We start from the raw sequence: 19782 nt of genomic DNA on the forward strand, positions 1-19782 counted from the left end.
GGCCCCTTTACTGAATTTTTTCTATCTTACAAGTAATTTCTTTCAGGTTTAGAGTATATGACAAGCATTAATTGACAGGCTTGCTGTAACTACTCCCTAAATTGGAGCTCCGTGTATTAATTTCTCCCCCTACTTCACACTTAGGAGAGAGCACATTAAGACACAGTAGTAAATGATCATTGTTGCTGGACTGTAATAACTTATTTAATGAAAACAAAGAATCCTCACATGATTTTGCTCACGGTGAACTTGGAAGAATTTAAATTTTGAGTCTTGGACTTGCATTAATGTAGAAATTAACAGGGAAACATCATGGAGATGGAAAAGAAATGTCATGTGAATGCAGCCACTATTTAGTTTCATGAGAAAAAGGCTGTGTTAAACAAAAGAGTGAGGAGGGGTCATGTCCTAATGAGGCTACGCACATTAAGATTGCATTTGGTGCAATGTAAAGTAGATTACAAAATTGATAGTTCCATTTGTCAAGAGGAAGTAGTATGGTCAAACATTTGTACAGAGGTGAAACAAATCAAACTGTCCTGGGTAGACAGCAAAATACTAAACCTCTGAAAGCAAACCATAATACAGTTCAAAGGAAACTGGAATTTTTAAGGAAATGACTGTTGACCCTTTAGGTTTATTCTCCAAATTCCAATATAACTTGAAAAAAGGATCGCTCCTTAAATGAGCATTCCTGTGGGATTATGCAAGTTTCCTATTTGGTAATGCATGACATCTTCACAGTAGAGTCACATTCTTCATATCGTACGCTTCCTTTTTTCTAAATGACAATCTAAAAATTAAAAGCACAGACAACATTACATATTTTGCATACTTAAGAATAGCACCTGCCCTTATTTACCGAAGGTCTGCCTCACAGCAATCCAAATAAAAGCAATCTCAAAGCTGCATATTCTGATTTCTGTAAGGCGGTATTCCTTCCTAAGGTGGTATTCTTTCCTAACACCTTACAATGTGTCAGCGAGTTTTGCTATGCAACTTGTTAGAGCGATAAAAAACAAATTTCATTTTAAACATATACACTTGCCTTCATCTGTCTCCTCATCGTTCACTTCCTGGGTTTCTTTCATGGATTGTTTTTGGCCGTCCAATTTTTGCATGAGGTCTTCTAGGTTCTGCATTTCAGCCTGCAAACTTCTTTGAAGATCGTGGTTGCCATTTAAGAAATCCTTTACAATTTGTATTCTGTTTAAATCCTACGAAGGGGAGAAATACCTTGTGAGTAAAAAATGTGAAATGAAAACAGGATGCTGGACTAGATGGGCCTTTGCCAGGATCTTATTTTGTTCTTATTACCACCTCACCAAAGCATCTCAGGCAAGTGAGTCTTTGATACTGCCTAGAGAGTTTCATAGCAGAAGATGGATCTGAATTTCAGCTTATCACCGCCAACCCAATGCACACAAATTGCTACATCAATCCTGTTCTCTGGTCTGTCTGTTGCTTCTCTTTCCAATGCTTCTTGCAAGACCTGCAATTCCTAATTTAAAAAGGTTTCTATAAAGCAGCAGACAAATGTTTCCATTCTTAAAAAAGCCTTTTTACTATTTTACCTGCAGAACTTGCCACTTCATCTGAAGCTAGAAGTGTATAATATTTAAAGCTGAAACCAGGAAGCTAATATGGAAAAAAAGCCACGAGTTACCTGACAGCGGAGCAATGAATGAAGTGAGCGATGTTAGGCATATCAGTGAAGCACAGGAAAATGCAGCATCGGACAAAAATTAATTGTGCCACAATTGTGGGCAGCAAGCCCTTTGCTGACTGTACTAAAGTGGCAGGTAAAGGGCAGGACAAGAAACCCATTCAGCTATAAGACTACATTCCATCCTATATTCATCACTATCAACCAACACAATACAAAGAAGGGAAAAAAGAACACTGCAGTGTCTCTCGCAATACTAGAAGAGTTCATTAGTTCAGACACTGAGTGGTCTCCGGTTCTTGCCATTAAAAAATATATATCCAGTGAATACATGAATAACTTACTTGATTCCATTTATTTAATTACTATGCAAATGGATTTAAGCAGTTCACAAACTAAGAGGGGGATGGAATTTCCTTATATTCAGCATTTAATTCCCTAAACATTCTGTTGCATTTATTAATTATGTTTCCACAGACACACGCACACAAAATTCCCAAGGCAATACATAACAGAAACACTTCAAATACATATATTTTGAAGTGGGCTTCAAAAGCTTTTCAGTAGCTGCCTCCCAAGCATGTTGCAGGTTTAACTATATGCTGCTGCCTGCTCTTTTTTCTGGCAACAGGCTCCTCTGCCTTTACCTCAGGTAATTCTGAAGTAACCAACTGATAGTTGTTGAGGGAGCATGAGGCCACTTCAACCAGCAAGATCATGGGGAGCAGGTTGTTCTCTCATGAATGGCAAGATCATGCGTCTTCAGTAACTCTCTGTTGGCATTTGGAGGGAGTTACGTAATGTCAACTCTGTGATCACTGCAAGATTCAAAGCCTTCACAGACTCATAAAGTACTTGTGACCTTTACCACAAGGCCTCAAAACCTAGTTGATGGGCACATACGTGCTATAAGTATAATTTACAATCATTGAACACAAAATAAAGAGAAGCCAAATGTCAACTTTCAGGTCCCTACGTTCTTGCACAAGCTGGAATTGTTTGTATTGCAAACAGATGAGAATTCCTTTTTTCACTGAAATACTAGGGGAGGATGGTTTTTAACAGATACGTGTTTCTCCATCATTGATCACCTACACGCCTACAACTAAGCAGACACAAGGAACTATAAAATGGAAGCTCCACCTGCTCTCCTCAATCTGTCCCTTTGAGTTTGCTAAGTTTCCCCAGTCTTCCATGATCTGCATATGGAGGAGTTACATTCAGGAGTAGAGGAAAAGCTGCTGTTCTACACCTGGATGGCTCACCTCACTGTAAGTAGCTATAACAGGATGGACAGACTTGATCTAAAAGCTGCTTCTTGTTATTTTCTTGAAGAAACTATATGCCTCTTTCATTTCTCCTCTACCTTTATTTTTGCTTCTTAATAAACTTCATAAAATTTGACTGTTGACGTCTTGGGTACATTTCTGCCAGCGTCAAAAGGACTTCTCTCAGGTGTCTGGACCATTTTTGTGACAAGCTACATCAGGGGTCTGAGCGGGGGGGGGGGGGGGAAACAGGTTACCTTGGGCTCAGGGAAGAGCCATGTATGCTGGGTGCTCTTTCTGTCTGCCCTCCAAAATACCTGCCCTGGACCCCTCAGAAATCACTCCTGTCTGGGAGGCAGAAGGTACAGTTACAGCTTCCTTGGGAGCCTCTGTGCACAACTGGGCTACTCAGTGAAAGGACTCATCCCATTTCCGTTACAGGTGGTGCAGTGGGTCAGTGCATCTGGCTATCAACCAAAAGGTTGGTGGTTCAAGCCCACCCAGGGACAGCTGTGGCCAGGAGCCCTGCATTGCAGGGAGTAGGACTAGAGAACCCTCAGGTCTCTTCCAGTACTATGGTTCTATTTCTGTCCCAGGGGTAACGTAGATCTAAGGTGGCTGAGCAGGTAGCTGCTTTCTCAGAGTAGAGACACATTTGCTAAAACTGAAGGCAAGAAGCTTCACAGAAAAGAAGAGACCACTGTTCTCAATTTCAACACTGAGTAGTAATTTCTTTAGAACCTTTTGTCCACCTTTCATCCATCAAAGCACTCAAGGCAGCTTATATGGGGATCCCTCGTGGCATCCCGTCTAGGCACTGACTTAACCCAAAGCCACTTAGTGTGAGGCAAGATGTCTACATTTGTGTGTTATCAGTCCATGCCCTAGGGGTAGGTTTTAAGCACCCTGGCAAATGTATTCCAGTTGAATTTTAAAGTGAAGCAGTGTTTTCTATTAGGGTACAAATACAATGGAGATGCTGGGAGCTCAACTGCATGGAACAAGCTTTCCTTAGGCAAGCAATAATCTATTCATCTGAAAAGGTTTATTCCAATAAATTCTGAGGAACCCTCTAAATGCACCCCTCTTATTACACAGGTGGACCTATTAGCATCAAACTCTTAAGCATGAGTGCAAGCCTGCTTTTATGTTTTCAAATTAGGTTACCTCTTCTGACATCATTCCTTGTTCTTCCACAATAAGACTGATTTCATGAAGTCTCTCTTTTATCAGTTCTGCTTCTATTTCACCGATCTGGCTTCGATTCATTTCACCCTCCAATCCATCAAGCTGATCTCCCCCTGGTACATGCACAGCCCAATCAGATGACAGAAGCTATTGGGTTTTAGTAAAAACAAAATGAACATGAAAAGCTATGGCTTTATTGACAAAATAATGACACTTAAGGGCTTCAATGTCCCAAAAAGCACAGGATGCTGTTTGAGAAATACAGATGGAACTAGTTACACATTTCTTTGGATCCAGTCAATGTTGTTTGTGACATTAGAGATGAGCAACAGTATTCAACAATACTGAGGCATGCCAAGTACAGTGGCACCTCGGTTTTTGAACATCTCTGTTGACGAACATTTCGGTTTTTGAACATCATAAACCCGGAAGTAAATGCTTTGGTTTTTGAATATGCTTCCGCTGAGTACAAGATCCTGAGGCCTAGCTGTCGGCTGTTGAGTTTTAGGCTTTCTAACATTTCAGAAGTTGAATGGTCTTTCGGAAAGGATTACGTTCGAAAACCGAGGTACCACTGTAGTTTGTGAAACTTACTGGCATTCTGTGGATTTAAAAACATTATTTGGAGGCTATACCTTCACTGCAAAAGAACACATTTAAACAATTCCCAGTGGAATCATATGCATGTCTACTCAGAAGTAAGCTTCAGTGGGACTTATTTCCAGATAGGTGTGCATAGTAATGAACTTCTTTAAAAGAATTTTTAAAATGGTGGTTTGGCTATTCCTCTGCAGCAATGTCCCTGCCATTTACTAATTCTATTTTTAAATCATCTCTTTTTACTTAAATTCTTTTCTAAAACAAATGAGCTATTTTGAAACTATGGGAAGTTTCAGAAGCAGATTATGTGATACAGCATAAAAGTCTGCTGAACAAAGATTTTTTTTTTATTCCAGTAGTGGGCCTAAAATAGATTTTGTATCCTGGCATTTGTGTTCTCCCACATAGGTACATTATTTAACCAGGTTTTTTTTTAATGCCACATACCATAATGCCTGTTGCCTCCATGCAAGGCTATCTGCCTTGCAGAAGTTTTACCTTTCCATCTATATAACATGCAAATAAAATGCTGTACTATTGTTTTGTTTTGTTTCCCCCCCCCAAAAAAAATAAACTTTTGATATGGTAATCTCAAGAGTAAAACTAAATTGTATCAATGTGCCCAAAAACCTTGAATCAACAAATTATGAAACAGCCTCAGATAATCTTGATCAAGCACAAAAGCTTTGATTTACAGTGCAAACCATCTGGATACAGACTGTTGCATTTCTATATTCAATACTGTGCCTAGCTATAAAAAAAAAGGTGAATAGCAGCCAGCCTACAAGCTGAAAGAATGGCAACTATTACCTTTTCTATCCTTGTACGAGCCGTCTGGGCCTCTGGAATGTGTTGAAATTCAGTTAGCAAGTTCTGAACATGATTACCAAATTCTTTCAGCCAGGAAGAAGAGACTTTCATATCTGAAGAATGCATTAGTTCATTGCGGCACTTAATCACCTAGAGATAAAAACATGAAGCAAAACCAGTAGACTGAAAACTCAGTGTAGGGCAATGGTAAGCAAAAACCAACCCTCAAGTTACAGTCCTGCATTAGAGGTTGCTGACTGAGTGATCTGTTTTCACATCAGAGCCACATATTGTTGTTACTAGAATGGAAATGCCCCGTGTGGCGAACACCTTGCCAATGTTATGTTCCTCGACTGTCTCCTCCTCAGAGGCTGCTATATGATAACCAGCCTTAAGCACTTTATTATATTGTATTTTATACTTGTAGGCATGCACAATTTAAGCTCCATCTGCACTATATGTTTAAAACAGTCTCATAACACTTTAAACAGTTATGGCTTCCCTCAAATAATCTTAGGAACCGTAGTTCGTTAAGGGGGCTGAGAGCTGTTAGGAGGCCCCTACTCCCCTCACACAGCTACAGTTTCCAGATTTCTTGGGAAGAGAAGAAGAAGCAGAAGAAGAGTTTGGATTTGATATCCCACTTTATCACTACCCGAAGGAGTCTCAAAGCGGCTAACATTCTCCTTTCCCTTCCTCCCCCACATCAAACACTCTGTGAGGTGAGTGGGGCTGAGAGACTTCAGAGAAGTGTGACTGGCCCAAGGTCACCCAGCAGCTGCATGTGCAGGAGCGGAGACGCGAACCCGGTTCACCAGATTATGAGTCTACCGCTCTTAACCACTACACCACACTGGCTCTCTGGGATTTATTGTTATACAACTCTGGGGACTGTAGCTCTGTGAGGCGGATAGAGGTCTCTGTAGACAGGACAGGATGCTTGCCCAAATGGAAGAAGCAGTCACTGATTGCAACCTGGTGAGGGTGTTTGTGGAACCCTGCTAAGAAAAGATGTCAATAGCAGTAGTTGGATTACCTCTCTGACTTTCTTCTGATCAATGTTACTGAAGTGATCACAGAAGTTGAAAAGGTTTAAGAGCGCAGATGCATCACATTTGTCTGGACCACAAATGTCTGCTTTCCCACGAGGCATGTAAGCCTACACAGCGAAGGAGAACGCATGCAGTTAATGTCTGATTCAGAAGCTATTAGGAACACACTATTTCTAACTGATAGTTATATCAGAACTCATGTTTATTTAATTGTAGCTTTGTCAAACACTAAAACAGTGGTTTAATTAGCATCTTGTTGCTGTCCTTTTTCTCTTTACAATCCCATTGGATATTCTCACTGGAGTCCTGCATAGTCATTCCGCACTGTTCCACAACATACAGGAGGACACAATTTAGAACTTTTCTGATCAGCTACTGTTGGTCAGCCTTAGGCTGCCACTCCCTCTTGAATCCAAAACAAGTTCCCCTTTCCATAAGGAAGCACCAAACTTGTAGATGAGACTTTTAGGGTGAGATGTATTGCCTTGCAAAGCTCATCAACATGCTTTTCATCACATGTTGATTGTACTGATGTCTATTTCACAGTATGTCTACATCTTGGAAGCCACAACGAGGCACAGTTTCCCAGAGCACACATCTACACTGTGGGAAGCTACAGTGAAACAGATACATATATGATCACCACACATCAGTTTTCATGGGCTTTCTGTCTTTCCTTGGGAGAGTGGGAGAAAATGGAGGAACTACCGTATTTTTCGCTCTATAAGATGCACCAGACCACAAGACACACCTAGTTTTTGGAGGAGGAAAACAAGAAAAAAAATATTCTGAATCCCAGAAGCCAGAACAGCAAGAGGGATCGCTGCACAGTGAAAGCAGCAATCCCTCTTGCTGTTCTGGCTTCTGGGATAGCTGCACAGCCTGCATTCGCACCATAAGACGCACACACATTTTCCCTTACTTTTTAGGAGGGAAAAAGTGAGTCTTATAGAGCAAAAAATACGGTATTTTCTCTAACAAGGCCCAGCAACTCTAATACAGACACAAAATTCAACAGATTTGTTTGCCAACCACAGTCCACAGCTTCATGTGTTGAATATCTGCCTGCTGTGCTTTTGTCAAAATCACATAACTTCTGCTGAGAAAGAGAGATGCAACTTCTATATGATAAAATGCTATTATGAGTTTGTTTGGTCTTACTAACTGAATACAAACTTACAAATGCTGCTTTGGCAAATTCTCAGACTGTTCAAATCCAGAAATAAAGAAGGAATAGAAACCTGAATAAACTCATAGAAGACAAAAGGTGGCAGTAACAAAAGAGGATAGCAATTGGTTGCCTAGAATTCAGAGCAGCACGAGCTGCTTCTTGCTCCTGAAGCAGTTTCAAAACTAGCCATATCATACACAGGGCCTTGCAGATATTGCTGGACAGCTCCCATCACCCTGACCACTCGCCACGCTGTCTGCAGCCTATGGGAGCTTGTAGTCCAACAATACCTGAAGTGCCACAGCTTCTCTATCCCCGATTTATATCCTACCCTGATGCATGCTGCAAAAGCTGGAGCAGAACATCCATTTTACATACAGGGGTGTAGGGGGTGGGTGGGTAACCCCAGGTTCCATCGTAGAGGGGGGGTGACAAATGATCAAGGAACAATTACTGCCCTACTAGGGAGGTTCATAAAAAAAACCTGTTAAAAAAAATTCTGCTCCAAAGGTCTTATCTTACTACACTAGGGATTATGTAGCTATATATGAAATTTCATGCATATCAGTTAATATCTTGACCCTCCTCCACAAAAATAGTTGTTTACTTGGCCGTTTTCCTATGTCGTGAAGGCTGAAATTTCAATTCAGTGGAGCACTTACTGTTCCCAACCTTAACCCTGCGGAAAGCCATCTAATTAGACTTTAATTTGATTCTGACATGTTTTTATGAGGTAATTTAATTATTGTTATATATCTGATGTTAGCCGCCCTGAGCCTGACTTCAGCCAGGGAGGACAGGATATAAATAAAAGTTTATTATTATTGTTATTTATTATTATTCCTTTGTAAGAAAATATGAAATAATGTAAAACCATTTTTGCAGGCAAAAAAAAAAAAATCAATGGGGGGGGTGACAAGAAATTTTCTGCACTGGGTACCACCTGACCTTCCTATGCCTCTGTTTACATAACAGAACTTCCAGGCATTACCTTTGCCAACTCCCATGCATTAGATGGCCAGAGCCAAGGCCTGCAGTTTCCCCAGTGGACTTCCCCATTCTTGTGCGTGTGATGATTCAAAATCTCTTTTTTCCACTCTTTACACAAGGAGCACGCAGGCTGAAACTACAAAGCAAAATGAACACCAATACAAGTACTGTAATTTAAATCATTGGTTTCAAATTTTTTATCCAAGGGGGTGGGACTCAATTTGCATTGTCCAAGAAATCAAACAATGTCCAGTCCCCAAAGTCAACAAATTACAATTCAGTAAATAAAAAGGGATTAAAAGGAGTTAGGGATGGGACTGCTTACTGTTGGCAGGAAAGAGGCAGAGATGCTGAGGTTATACGGGTTTACATATTCGTAGTGTCTCTCTAGTGGGCTTCCGGTTTCTAAGACCCTTTGAGAGATTCCTGCATGTGCATGCTAAGAAAAGCCGCAAATACTCTGGAATTAAGGGAGGGGGAGAAATGCAAATAGAAAGTTTCCTTTGAATGCTTTGAAACGATTGTGAGCTTTATCCTTTCAAAATGCAAAAGAAGCTGCACAAAAAATGCCGCAGCGACCACAGCAGAATTCAGAGCGCTCTTTGCAAGCAGGACTCGTGTGTTTTTAAATGCCACATGTCAAGCATAAACTTAACATGTGGAGATGGGCTGGGTAGAATGGCATCACCGGCTATACTTCTTAAAGGAAATCAGAGCATAACTTAAGATTCCATTCTGTTGCAAATATAATGTCCTCTCTATCAAAACAAGTAGAAAGCAAGTTATTTTAATAAGGTGGAATCTAAGTACAGTGGTACCTCGGGTTACATACGCTTCAGGTTTCAGACTCTGCTAACCCAGAAATAGTGCCTCAAGTTAAAAACTTTGCTTCAGGATGAGAACAGAAATCGTGCTCCGGCAGCACGGCGGCAGCAGGAGGCCCCATTAGCTAAAGTGTGGTGCTCAGGTTAAGAACAGTTTCAGGTTAAGAACGGACCTCCGGAACGAATTAAGTACTTAACCCGAGGTAGTACTGTATATTATTATTTGCCATGTTATGAACTGTCTTGTAAGGGAAAATATCCTGAAAGGAAGCTTAAATCTATTAAATAAATAAAATTAAAATACATTGGGCTAAAAATATTGGGGGAGGTGTGTGTGCTGGCTCCTGTGTCTTTAAAGGCTGAGGCATGCAGAAATTTAACAGGTACAGCTTCCTTTGATCATGGAGATAAAGCATCACAGAAAGTTGCACCTATTGAATTTCTGACAGATATGAGATGAAGCCCAGCATTATAATGCCAAAGTACCCGTAGAGTGTCAGAACTGAAAACATGTACCACAGTGTTCTTAAGGTTTCCTTTTCAATGTCTGGCCAAAAACATGTATCTTTCCACAACCGCTTCTTTCTTCTAACTATTATCTCTCTTTTCTGTCTCTCTGGCAAATCACATACTCTGAATGCAGAGTGAAAGGTTCCTTGAAATTCTGCTGGTTACATAGCATTGCGGATGAGAAGAGCCAGAGGCAGCTCTTACTCACAAACACTTAAGAATACCGCCATGCACTGAACGCTCATCCAGAGAACATATTGCAATTTGGGGAAAGTAGGAAGATAAATTATTGTTTCAGAGCACAGCAACAAAATGGAGCCATTAACCCTGCCCGTTTGTTTGTTTTTTAAAAATCTATCTATTCCTATGTAGGCCCACTGCTCTTTCCTTGTACGTAGAGAGTACTGTTTGTAATCAGAGCGATGTGTGGAATGTTTGATATTTCATGTGTCCTTGAGGCTGTGTGGGAAGAGAGGTGGCAGAGGCAAGCTTCCCAGAACATCACACATTCTCACTGAATCCCTCATTTTCAAAACCCAAATCGACCTCTGCGCAATTCTTCCCAACCCACAAGGAAGCAATTCCGTGAATTTTACTCAAGACTGAGACATGATGAGAACCTGGGATTGTCAGCCTTGTTGTCAATAAATGTTTTGTTCAGTATGGTCCTGTACTGCAGAATCAGGCCTAAGTATCACAAGCTGTTCCAAAAAGTACCACAAGAGTGGTCAATGAATCATTTGATATCCCGTAACTTTTTTCCTGGGAGGGAAGATATCTGAAGCATCACAGAAGTTGGGCTGCACACTCTGCTGCTGTTATTGTGGCCAGGACTGTAGCTAGGGTGTGGTGAGGTGGGCCCCCGCCAGGGGCATAGGCGATGAGGGGTGCACAAAATCGGCTAAAATATGTCCATAAATATAAATATTGATTACTGTATTGCCTCATAAGAAATGGTTTTAAATAGAGGGTGAATTGAAAGGGTGGAAGGGGTTGGGGTTGGAGGAGGGGCAGAAAGAAGAGCTAGGGGACATAGGTGGCGCTGTGGGTTAAACCACAGAGCCTAGGACTTGCCGATCAGAAGGTCAGTGGTTCAAATCCCTGTGACAGGGTGAGCTCCCGTTGCTCGGTCCCTGCTCCTGCCAACCTAGCAGTTCGAAAGTACGCCAGTGCAAGTAGATAAATAGGTACCACTCCGGTGGGAAGGTAAACGACGTTTCTGTGCGCTGCTCTCGTTTGCCAGAAACGGCTTAGTCATTCTGGCCACATGACCCGGAAGCTGTACACCGGCTCCCTCGGCCAATAAAGCGAGATGAGCGCCAGAACCCCAGAGTTGGCCACCACTGGACCTAATGGTCAGGGGTCCTTTTACCTTTACCTTAGGGGACACAATCTGGACAGTTCTTCTAGGGGCACAAAATCACCTAGCTATGGCTCTGATTGTGAGTCATGCCTGCAAGCAGCTCCATGTGTGGGTACATGAAGTCCACATACGCAGAGACAGCTCCATGAGGCAAGGCATTTGCATAAAGTGGCTGTTCCTATGTAGTTCCAGCAATTTCAACCCATGCTAGAAAATTCCCCAAAATTCAAAAAGGGGAAGCCTTCACCAGCATGGAGATTCTGTGACGGTAAAAGTTGTGCGGATTGAATTCTTCCAGTCATGTTAGTCATGCAGCAAAGCAAAAAGCCACAAACTTCCATCTATCCAGAGCATTTCTGATGCTTTCTTTATAATTCAAATACGAATGGTGCCATTTTGGCATCACTGACAAATTTTACACAAATTGTCAAACAAACTGCCATGATGATGCACAGCATAAGATGATATAGTCCAGTTTCGGAACTTCAGTTATTTAACTGTGAAGTGCTGCCTGCCCATTTTTTAAATGTAATTTTTGTGCTATAACATTTTGTGAAATAATAATTTGAGTGGTGACATCCGGGCACCCTTGAGCAATTTGAAATCATTGAGATGGCTGCCAAATTAGTTTGGCAGCTTCGCAAAAGAATTGGAAAATGCCGCCCACCAAGTATATTTTGAGATCTGGGCGACTTGTGTGTCTCTTAGTGGAAGACCCACCTCCAAAATTCTCTTCCCACTCAAGTCTCAAAGATATAGGAAAACAAGCACTCCCACACACGTCATTTACAGGGTAAGAGCAGTGAAAGTATGTAGGAATCAACATAAAAAATAAATAAAACAGGCAGGATTAGAGACTCCCTTTTGTTGCAGTGCTTTGAAATAATCATTTTCTGGTGACAAGCATAATCATTTCCCGAAATATTTCAAAGCAGCGAGTCACGCTGTCTTCAACTACATCTTTATAAAGCGTCAGTTGGGCTTCATTCTTGGCAGGACTCCATACCTTTGGCTTCTATGCAATTTTCTTTGCAACCTTCATAATGGTACCTGGTCATTATCTTAATCTGGTGCTAAGTAAAGCACTCCAGCAGCAGTTTTTCAAAACATGAAATTAACTATCCATAGATGTAAAAGTAAGAAGTTCTGATTCAAATAATTCTGTGCAAGTTCTCTGAGAGGGCAGGGTCTCTTCATTACGATGTTTTGAAAATCCTGGCCTGTTTCCATTAGTGAAACTGTTTCTCTTTGAAGCCTTGATTGCAGAACAAAGTTCACTGCTATGTATGCGATCAGTGCAATATGTTGTATCAGCTGCTGCACACTGACTTCTCTAATCATTCTCACTTATCTTACAACATCATTGTAAGCCTTCAAAACCTCTTAAGATTGTTCCTTGTAAGGATTTCATTTGGGGTCTGTGATTAGCAGCTCTACATATAATATTCCCCTATCAGCTATGATCTTTAGGATTGCGACTGAAGGTGCACATTTTGCCCCAAAATATATGGCGCGCCAAAAGCTAAAACCTGGGTGTCTAGTTTGATGTGGAATTTAGTTTGATGTACCATTCCAAAGCTTGGCTGCCATCATGCTACTAATGGCATCAAATACACATTTTAAACCCCAAATGAGAAAATCCAATGAGAGATTACGTAATCTGGAACAGAAAAGTAACCCTCTGCCCACCTCCCCTCTGCTGCAAAGCAAAAGTGAAACTGGCACCATGAAACAACTGTGCATTTTTATTAACGATTGTAGGTGTATCATAGTGGCACTCCAAAAATAAAATTGCTCAGCATCCTTCATGTTTGTAACTCGCATCCCTAATGTTGTTTTTTTTAAAATCTAAGACTTAATGGCATTTCTTGGGGTTTCTTCCTTCACATCAAAACTAATTTGGCAACCATCTTGAACATTTCAAATTTCTCAAGGATGCCAAGTGCCATCACTGCAGTGATTGCTTCACTATAATAGAAGAAAATATTTCAGTATTTCACAATGAAATAACGTAAGTTCTGCAACCACATTAAAATAAAGAAGCGAGAGGACTGGCCGTATTGCGCTGCCCCTGAGCTTATATATAAACAAATGAAATTATAACACATTAAAAGGATAGGAAAACGCGCAGTATGCTGTACAGTACTGTATTATAAAGCAGGCAATCTCTGGCCTTGCAGAAGGGGGCACTGTTCGAAGGAAACAGTTTTGCAGAAAGCGCTTTGGATCCGAGGCAAACCGGAGTTCTTTGTTCTGGCCGAAACTTGCCACGAGCGCGGCGCGTATCTTTCCGCGCGAGAAAAGAGGGATGCGCAACCCCTTCCCCTGTTTTCCTGTTCAAAAGCGTTCCCTCCTCTTTCATTGAGCAGAAGTAGTTTCCCCGCCCCCGCCCCCCCCCCCGATCTCCGGCTGCAAAAACTCTCGGGGAACATTGAAGGGACCTCTGGGGCGCGCCACGTGCACTTCGGAAAGGGTCGGGTAAACGACACGCGCGAGTTTGTTTCTCGAGCGCGCTTTTGGCGGGAGAGGGGCGACCAGGCAAAGCGAGGCAGGAGCCTCCTCCGACCTTCCCAGGGCGGAGCCTCACCTGCTTGCCTCGAGGGGTGCAGCGCCCGCTACAGCGGAGGCCCGACGGGCTGAGGCGCGCGGAGGAGCGCGCGACGAGCTGGCGGTGAAAGGCCTGCACTTGCTCCCCGGCAAAGCGCTGCAGGGCGGCCCGCAAGAGCAGCAGGCTGTGCCCGGCCTTCACCCAGTTCTTGTATTCAGCGCAGTTGAGGCGAGAGGCCAGTTCCGCCAGCGCCATGGCATGCCCGACTCTGCCGCCTTGCGCGCCAGCCTCCAGGGGGCCGGGCTAGAGGCGGCGGAGCCGGCCGGCCTCTGTCGTTCGTTGCCTCAGGGGAGCGCAGGCAGGAGCTGCCGCTCACCCCGAGGTCATCCTGTCAGCTATAGGTTCACACTTGCAGACACTTTCCTAAGCAACCGTGTAAGAGGTAGGTATCGATTTCCTTGAAACCACACTTTTACTATTTATCACGAGGAAAAATCTTGACCCCTACCTACCCAAGGGCACTCATATTTTTCATAGTGTCACCTTAAAGGCTAGCAAATTTATTATGGCATAAGATTTTGTGAAGTACAGTCCACGCCACCAGTTGCGTGAAATTTGAGAAAATGTAAAAGGCGAGGTCAGCTTCTCGAAACTACCAGCATGAGTTTGACCAAACTGCGGGAGGCAGTGGAAGACAGAGGTGCCTGGCGTGCTCTGGTCCATGGGGTCACAAAGAGTCGGACACGACTAAACGACTAACAACAAACAAAAGGCGAGGTCAGTGGGAATTGAAATGCAGAAAAGTAAACAGTGGTATTACGTATTTTTAGTGGTAATTCGACCTATAACAGTTCTTGATTCCTCAGAAAAGTCAATGGCACCCTAAATATATATATTCAATATATGATCTATATTCTCAGGTTATGTTCTTAAGTATTTGTCAGACCATTTGCCACCAGTACTCAGTTACTTACTAGAAACCACCAACTGCCTGAGGAAGCTTCTATTGGCAATTGAAAAAAAGACAAACCCAAAAGGGCAGCAAGATAAAAGTTGATAAAGTATTCCTGGTTTGCATAAATGTAATGGAAGAACTATACCCTCAAAATTGACTGGCGAACCGCATAAATGGAAGTACTAATTAACTCATGGAATTCACTTCCACAAGATGTGGTGATAGGCATTATCTTAAAGAAATCAGAGCTAACCTATATTTTGCCTATTATTGGCTATAATGTAACCTCCAAATACAGTTATTACTGATATTGAACAAGGTTCAATTTTCTTTAGCTTCCATATACACGCTTTATAAAAGTTGTCATGTTTCCTTCAATGTTTTGTGTCCTAGATCATCTAAATTTACTGATATGGAAGCTGTCAAATTTCCCCCCCTTACTAGCTGCACCACATGGGAATCTTTTAACATGCATTAACTTACCACTTGGGATTGTCATGTGGAATCACCATGCTAGCACCAGATGTCTCTGGGGCAGCTGCTGGTGAACAGGGGAAGGCTATGTAATGTTGCCGTTCCATGTGGCAAGCTACTCTACAAGGTACAACTGCCAAGTGGGAGATTTTCCCCAGAGGCTGTTTCAAGCGGCTTCCATGCAATACTTTCAATGTGAAGAACAGTCAGAATTCAGAGAACAACCTTAGCTACTGCTTTAGTTAGGTACACTTATTGGGGCTTTCCCGTTTTCCCTCTCCATATGCATGAAAGTAAGTCCCTTCATTAAAAACTGCTTCTGCTGCATCCCTGAGTTTCAAAGTCAATTGCTGTGCAGCACAGAATGCCGCCCTTGCTCTCAAAAGGCCTACTGAACTTGTTTCAGGGTGCTTCAGGAACTTGCCTTGAATCAGGTATGAAGATCTGCAAAATCATACCACTTACTGCTTGCTCAATCCAACTTTTAGAGATAATAAACTACTGTACTTGAAAAGGAGCTGGCAATTTCCTACTTCTAAATTTGGTGTACCAAGTACGTTGAGCTTTTAAGGCAGTGATGAACTACCCAGAAACAGCCCCATAAGCAAGGAATCTGGCATTATTTTTTCACATATAAAAATGAAACATTTTTAAAACAAACACACAAACATTTTTTTTAAATCTAGTTTATTAAATATTGCTTTTGGGGGGACATGTTTACAACAAGCCCAGATTTAAATGTAAGGATTCAAAGCAGTCATATTAAAATACAGTTTCAATATAAAGTTTGTCACAGTTTTACAGTATTCAAAAAATGACAGACCTGCCTTTAAAAAAAGACTATTACACCAAGACATAAGAAAAAACATTTAAATAAACAAATTTTGGCATTTTCATAATCTTTGTAGTATAAAACAGAATATTAACTCTATTTACTGGCAAGCGGATACATAAATCTATTACGACTTTGAAATGTCTCCGTAAAACATCATACAGAGTGCTGTACAAAAAGTCTGATGAAAGTGCATCCCTGAAAGTGGGCCAATCCATTGTATTAGCTCTTTTTAAAATGTGACACGTGAAAATGTCTCTTCCATTTTATATAAGTGAAGGCTTATTTCAGAGAAATGTTTTTGCCTCTTCATCTCATTTTTACCCTTTGCTTTAAAATAGCCTATGGACGCCCACCAGGGGGCAGTGTAAGGTTAGCCATTAAATCACGAACAGCTGCAAAGATTGTACATTCACCTAGAACAAGGGAAAGAAAGACAAGTTAGCTGGAGAAAAAACAAGCTGGGTTATGGCAAGTGATAAACTTAATCAAATGCATTTCAATTTTTGTCACAAGGCACGCCACAACTCAAACTTTTGTAAATAGGCAATTACAACCAGGTGCAACAGTAATCAAAGAACTTCAACGTTAAGCAAGTTTGCTTTATTCTAACCGATTGGAAATAGTGTAGCCAGCTTGGGTGGAAAATACAAATCAACATGTTGATAAGGTGCAGTTTGCCCACTCAACCACAACTGGACCATTAGGAGTCTCCAAATGCAGCAAAAAACCCAAGAGTGGTGCAGAATGTTGGTCTTGGGCCAAGGAGACCTGGATTCAAAACCCTGCCTCATTGGGTGAGTGCCTATTTCTCAGCCCAGCAGAGTTCATACAACACCCCCCAACATGTGCTACCCTCAGCTCCTTGGAGGAAAGGAGGGATGCAAAGCTGACTGATAACCAAACTTCCTTGTCAATAAAGACTCGGAGACAAAGATAAGTGTCCAGTTCAAAAGTAACAGCTCAGCCAGTATCTTCTGATAGGCAAATACAATCACAGCAAGCTAAGCTATACTGCTGGTGTTGGAGCTGGTTTGTTGGTGCTGCTGTGGACACTTCTAAGGATTAGGAATCTTGATGAGGATTTGATTTTACAGGAATGCTCTAATAGACAATAGGTTACTTACATATGCATTGTGCTTCCACTTACAATTTCAGAATGACAAAGCAGTGAAAAGTAGCCATGAAGTCTTCTCTAAACTTCAGTTTAGATGGCATACGTTTTATTATTTTTATGCCATTATATTTTAGAGTAATGGAACAAAACTGCAAATGCCAATTCCAATAACTCCCCCCTCCCTTTCAATAAAGCCCCATGGCCCTGTGTAGTAAAGCCTGATGACAAAATGCCTCACTGGCAAAGATGACGCTTGTTTAGTTATGTATAGAAGCTATACCTGCATTTCCCTCCCACAATAGTCAGTGCCAAGGTAGCTGAAAGTTGCTCTTTGGAGCATGCATGAATTATGGGTGGCATGCACGATATTCCAACTGCTAGTGACACGCAGCATGGATGTTGAATAACTCACCTTGAACCTTACTGCCCAGGTAGAAACACAAGGCTAACCCCTCCCAACATCGCAGTTACCTCAGTGACGATCAGGGGTTCAGGATGGAGTGTTGCCAAAAGTAAAGGCAAGCATTTGAAGAGGCAGACACACATACCACATCAATCCTATAAGCTGCTTCAATGTAGTCAAATGGTATGCGTATCCACACAGTGCAGTCTCAGAATCAGTGTTCATGTCTATGCTATAACACTACACTAAGAATATGCTGGCACTTTTTTAAAAAACAACAACCCTAAACTAATATAATGATTTTTTTATTGTTAAACCAAGAACGAGTAAGCAACAAAGGTATCCTTTGAGGGGAGAAAATCTTCCATTGAAGAAGTTAGTGTCTTGGGTAAAACTATCATACCCAAGAATAAAACTGTTAAAAAAATCACTTTTCAAAAGTTTCTAACACTTTTATTAAAGGAAAAGTGAAACTGAATACAAAAGCTTCTCACAGAAACAAAGCAGGCAGCATAAATAAGAGAGAAGATACAGTCAAGGCAAGATGTTAGTCATGAGATACAGAAAGTATAAGCCAGAGCTGTAAGGTGATACTTTATGGAATAATTTATAAGTAGTTCCATCTTCCTGGACCCCAGGCTTTCCTCAGAGGAGTACAATTGAGAACAAGACAGGTAGTAAAACCTTGTAACAGTAAAATTACAAGAAATGGGAAGACATTCCTACAGTGCAAGATGACTTAACAAGCACTAGTTTTCACAGAAATATATACACAGTGCTCACATGACAAAAGTTAAAATCGTGTTGCTGTGACTACAGTAGAATGAGCCAAGTCATTAAGTGCATTACACTTCCTTGGTCAGTGTCATAAAGTCCATGTTGTGTCAATAATACAACCCTTCTGGCACCACAGAGAGGTATATATTCAACAATTTATCACTAACATGCAGTAATCCGAAGCCAGGTCTTATGAGGTCAGTTTTCAGGAAACCAAAAAAAAAAAAAAGGCAAAGCAACACTGGTGGTAAAGTGAAATTTAAAAACTTTAAAAGGTTGGACTCTGTCCATTCAAGCATGCAGAAGTTTTGACCTACTGGACATGTACAGTACCTGGTCGTGGCGAATTCAGTTCTGCAAACCTCTTTAGAATATTGCTAACCATCAAGGGAGCAGCAACTGAAGAGTTCTGCTGTCTGGGGATGTCTGCCTGTTGTGTCGTACCTGAAGCCATATCATAAATGATGGGGACTATTATGCTCATGGCTTCCTGTGAAACTGTAGTCTTCTGTGTGAGCTGAAGCTGTGAACAGAATAGAATATGCAAAAAGTAATCACAGCAATCTTGCAATATACCTTTGATGTAGATAGGGCAACATCACATGCGTTAAGGCATGGTCTTTATTACTGTGCCAGTTTGAATCCATTCCTTAGCTCAAGAGGAAAAATGAAAGCCGATATACAACCGACGCAAATTAGTTATCCAAACTTAAATCAGAAACGTTTCAAACTGACAACTAAACCAAAGTGCACCAAAAGTCCTAGTGCAGCTTGAAATGCCCTAATTTCCCTACTGGGCATTCAGGAGTTATATATGAACACATTTTTTTTACAATCCAAATTGCTTTGTAGTACAAAAGGGAAACTGGGAGATTTAGAAATAAGCACTATGTACTGTCCAATTTTTCTTTAAAGAAATTTGGAATGGTGATATTCCAAAAAGTAAGATTATCTTCACCATTCATCCTATTTCAATGTTAGCTGGGTTTTTTAAATACTAAGTGTTCAGTTTAAACACACTGGCAATTACATAAACTTCTTATCAAAATGGGCCTACATAACCATATCCACACATGCAAACTTTCAAAGCTACATACTATGAAAAAAGTAGGTGCCTTTTACATGGCATATGTGGAAAAAAAATACTAGCACAACTCAAATATAGTGCCCTATTTGTAAAGAAATTGACTATGGGACTAATTGCAAAGAGTCATGTGTCTCTTATAGCAACATA

The 19782-nt window shown here is 41.3% G+C and overlaps 2 protein-coding genes across 6 annotated transcripts in view; both read right to left on the bottom strand.

Moving 5' to 3' along the window:
- Positions 1-605: 605 nt before the first annotated feature.
- Positions 606-14446, bottom strand: LOC310842477 (uncharacterized protein CXorf38). Of its 2 annotated transcripts, XM_083734538.1 has the most exons (7): positions 14030-14446; positions 8747-8881; positions 6569-6691; positions 5533-5682; positions 4102-4269; positions 1049-1217; positions 606-793 (listed from the first exon to the last, which is right to left on the bottom strand). In XM_083734538.1, the coding sequence occupies exons 1-7, from the start codon at positions 14243-14245 to the stop codon at positions 759-761; spliced, it is 996 nt and encodes a 331-aa protein (XP_083590664.1). In that variant the 5' UTR covers positions 14246-14446; the 3' UTR covers positions 606-758. The 2 variants fall into 2 exon arrangements, with proteins under 2 accessions (XP_083590664.1, XP_083590665.1); XM_083734539.1 differs by lacking the exon at positions 8747-8881 and having other exon boundaries at positions 14030-14410.
- Positions 14447-16309: 1863 nt separating this feature from the next.
- MED14 (mediator complex subunit 14) overlaps positions 16310-19782 on the bottom strand; it is a 36986-nt gene continuing 33513 nt past the window's right edge. For all 4 annotated transcript variants that reach the window (XM_083734169.1, XM_083734171.1, XM_083734170.1 and 1 more), the window contains 2 exons: positions 18882-19071; positions 16310-16667 (listed from right to left, as the gene is read on the bottom strand). In XM_083734169.1, the coding sequence (XP_083590295.1) occupies positions 16594-16667; positions 18882-19071 (264 nt within the window). In that variant the 3' untranslated portion in view covers positions 16310-16593. The remainder of the gene's footprint in view (positions 16668-18881; positions 19072-19782) is intronic.

This window comes from Podarcis gaigeae (genome assembly GCF_964106915.1).
Source record: "Podarcis gaigeae genome assembly, chromosome: 4".
Taxonomy (NCBI): Eukaryota; Metazoa; Chordata; class Lepidosauria; order Squamata; family Lacertidae; genus Podarcis; species Podarcis gaigeae.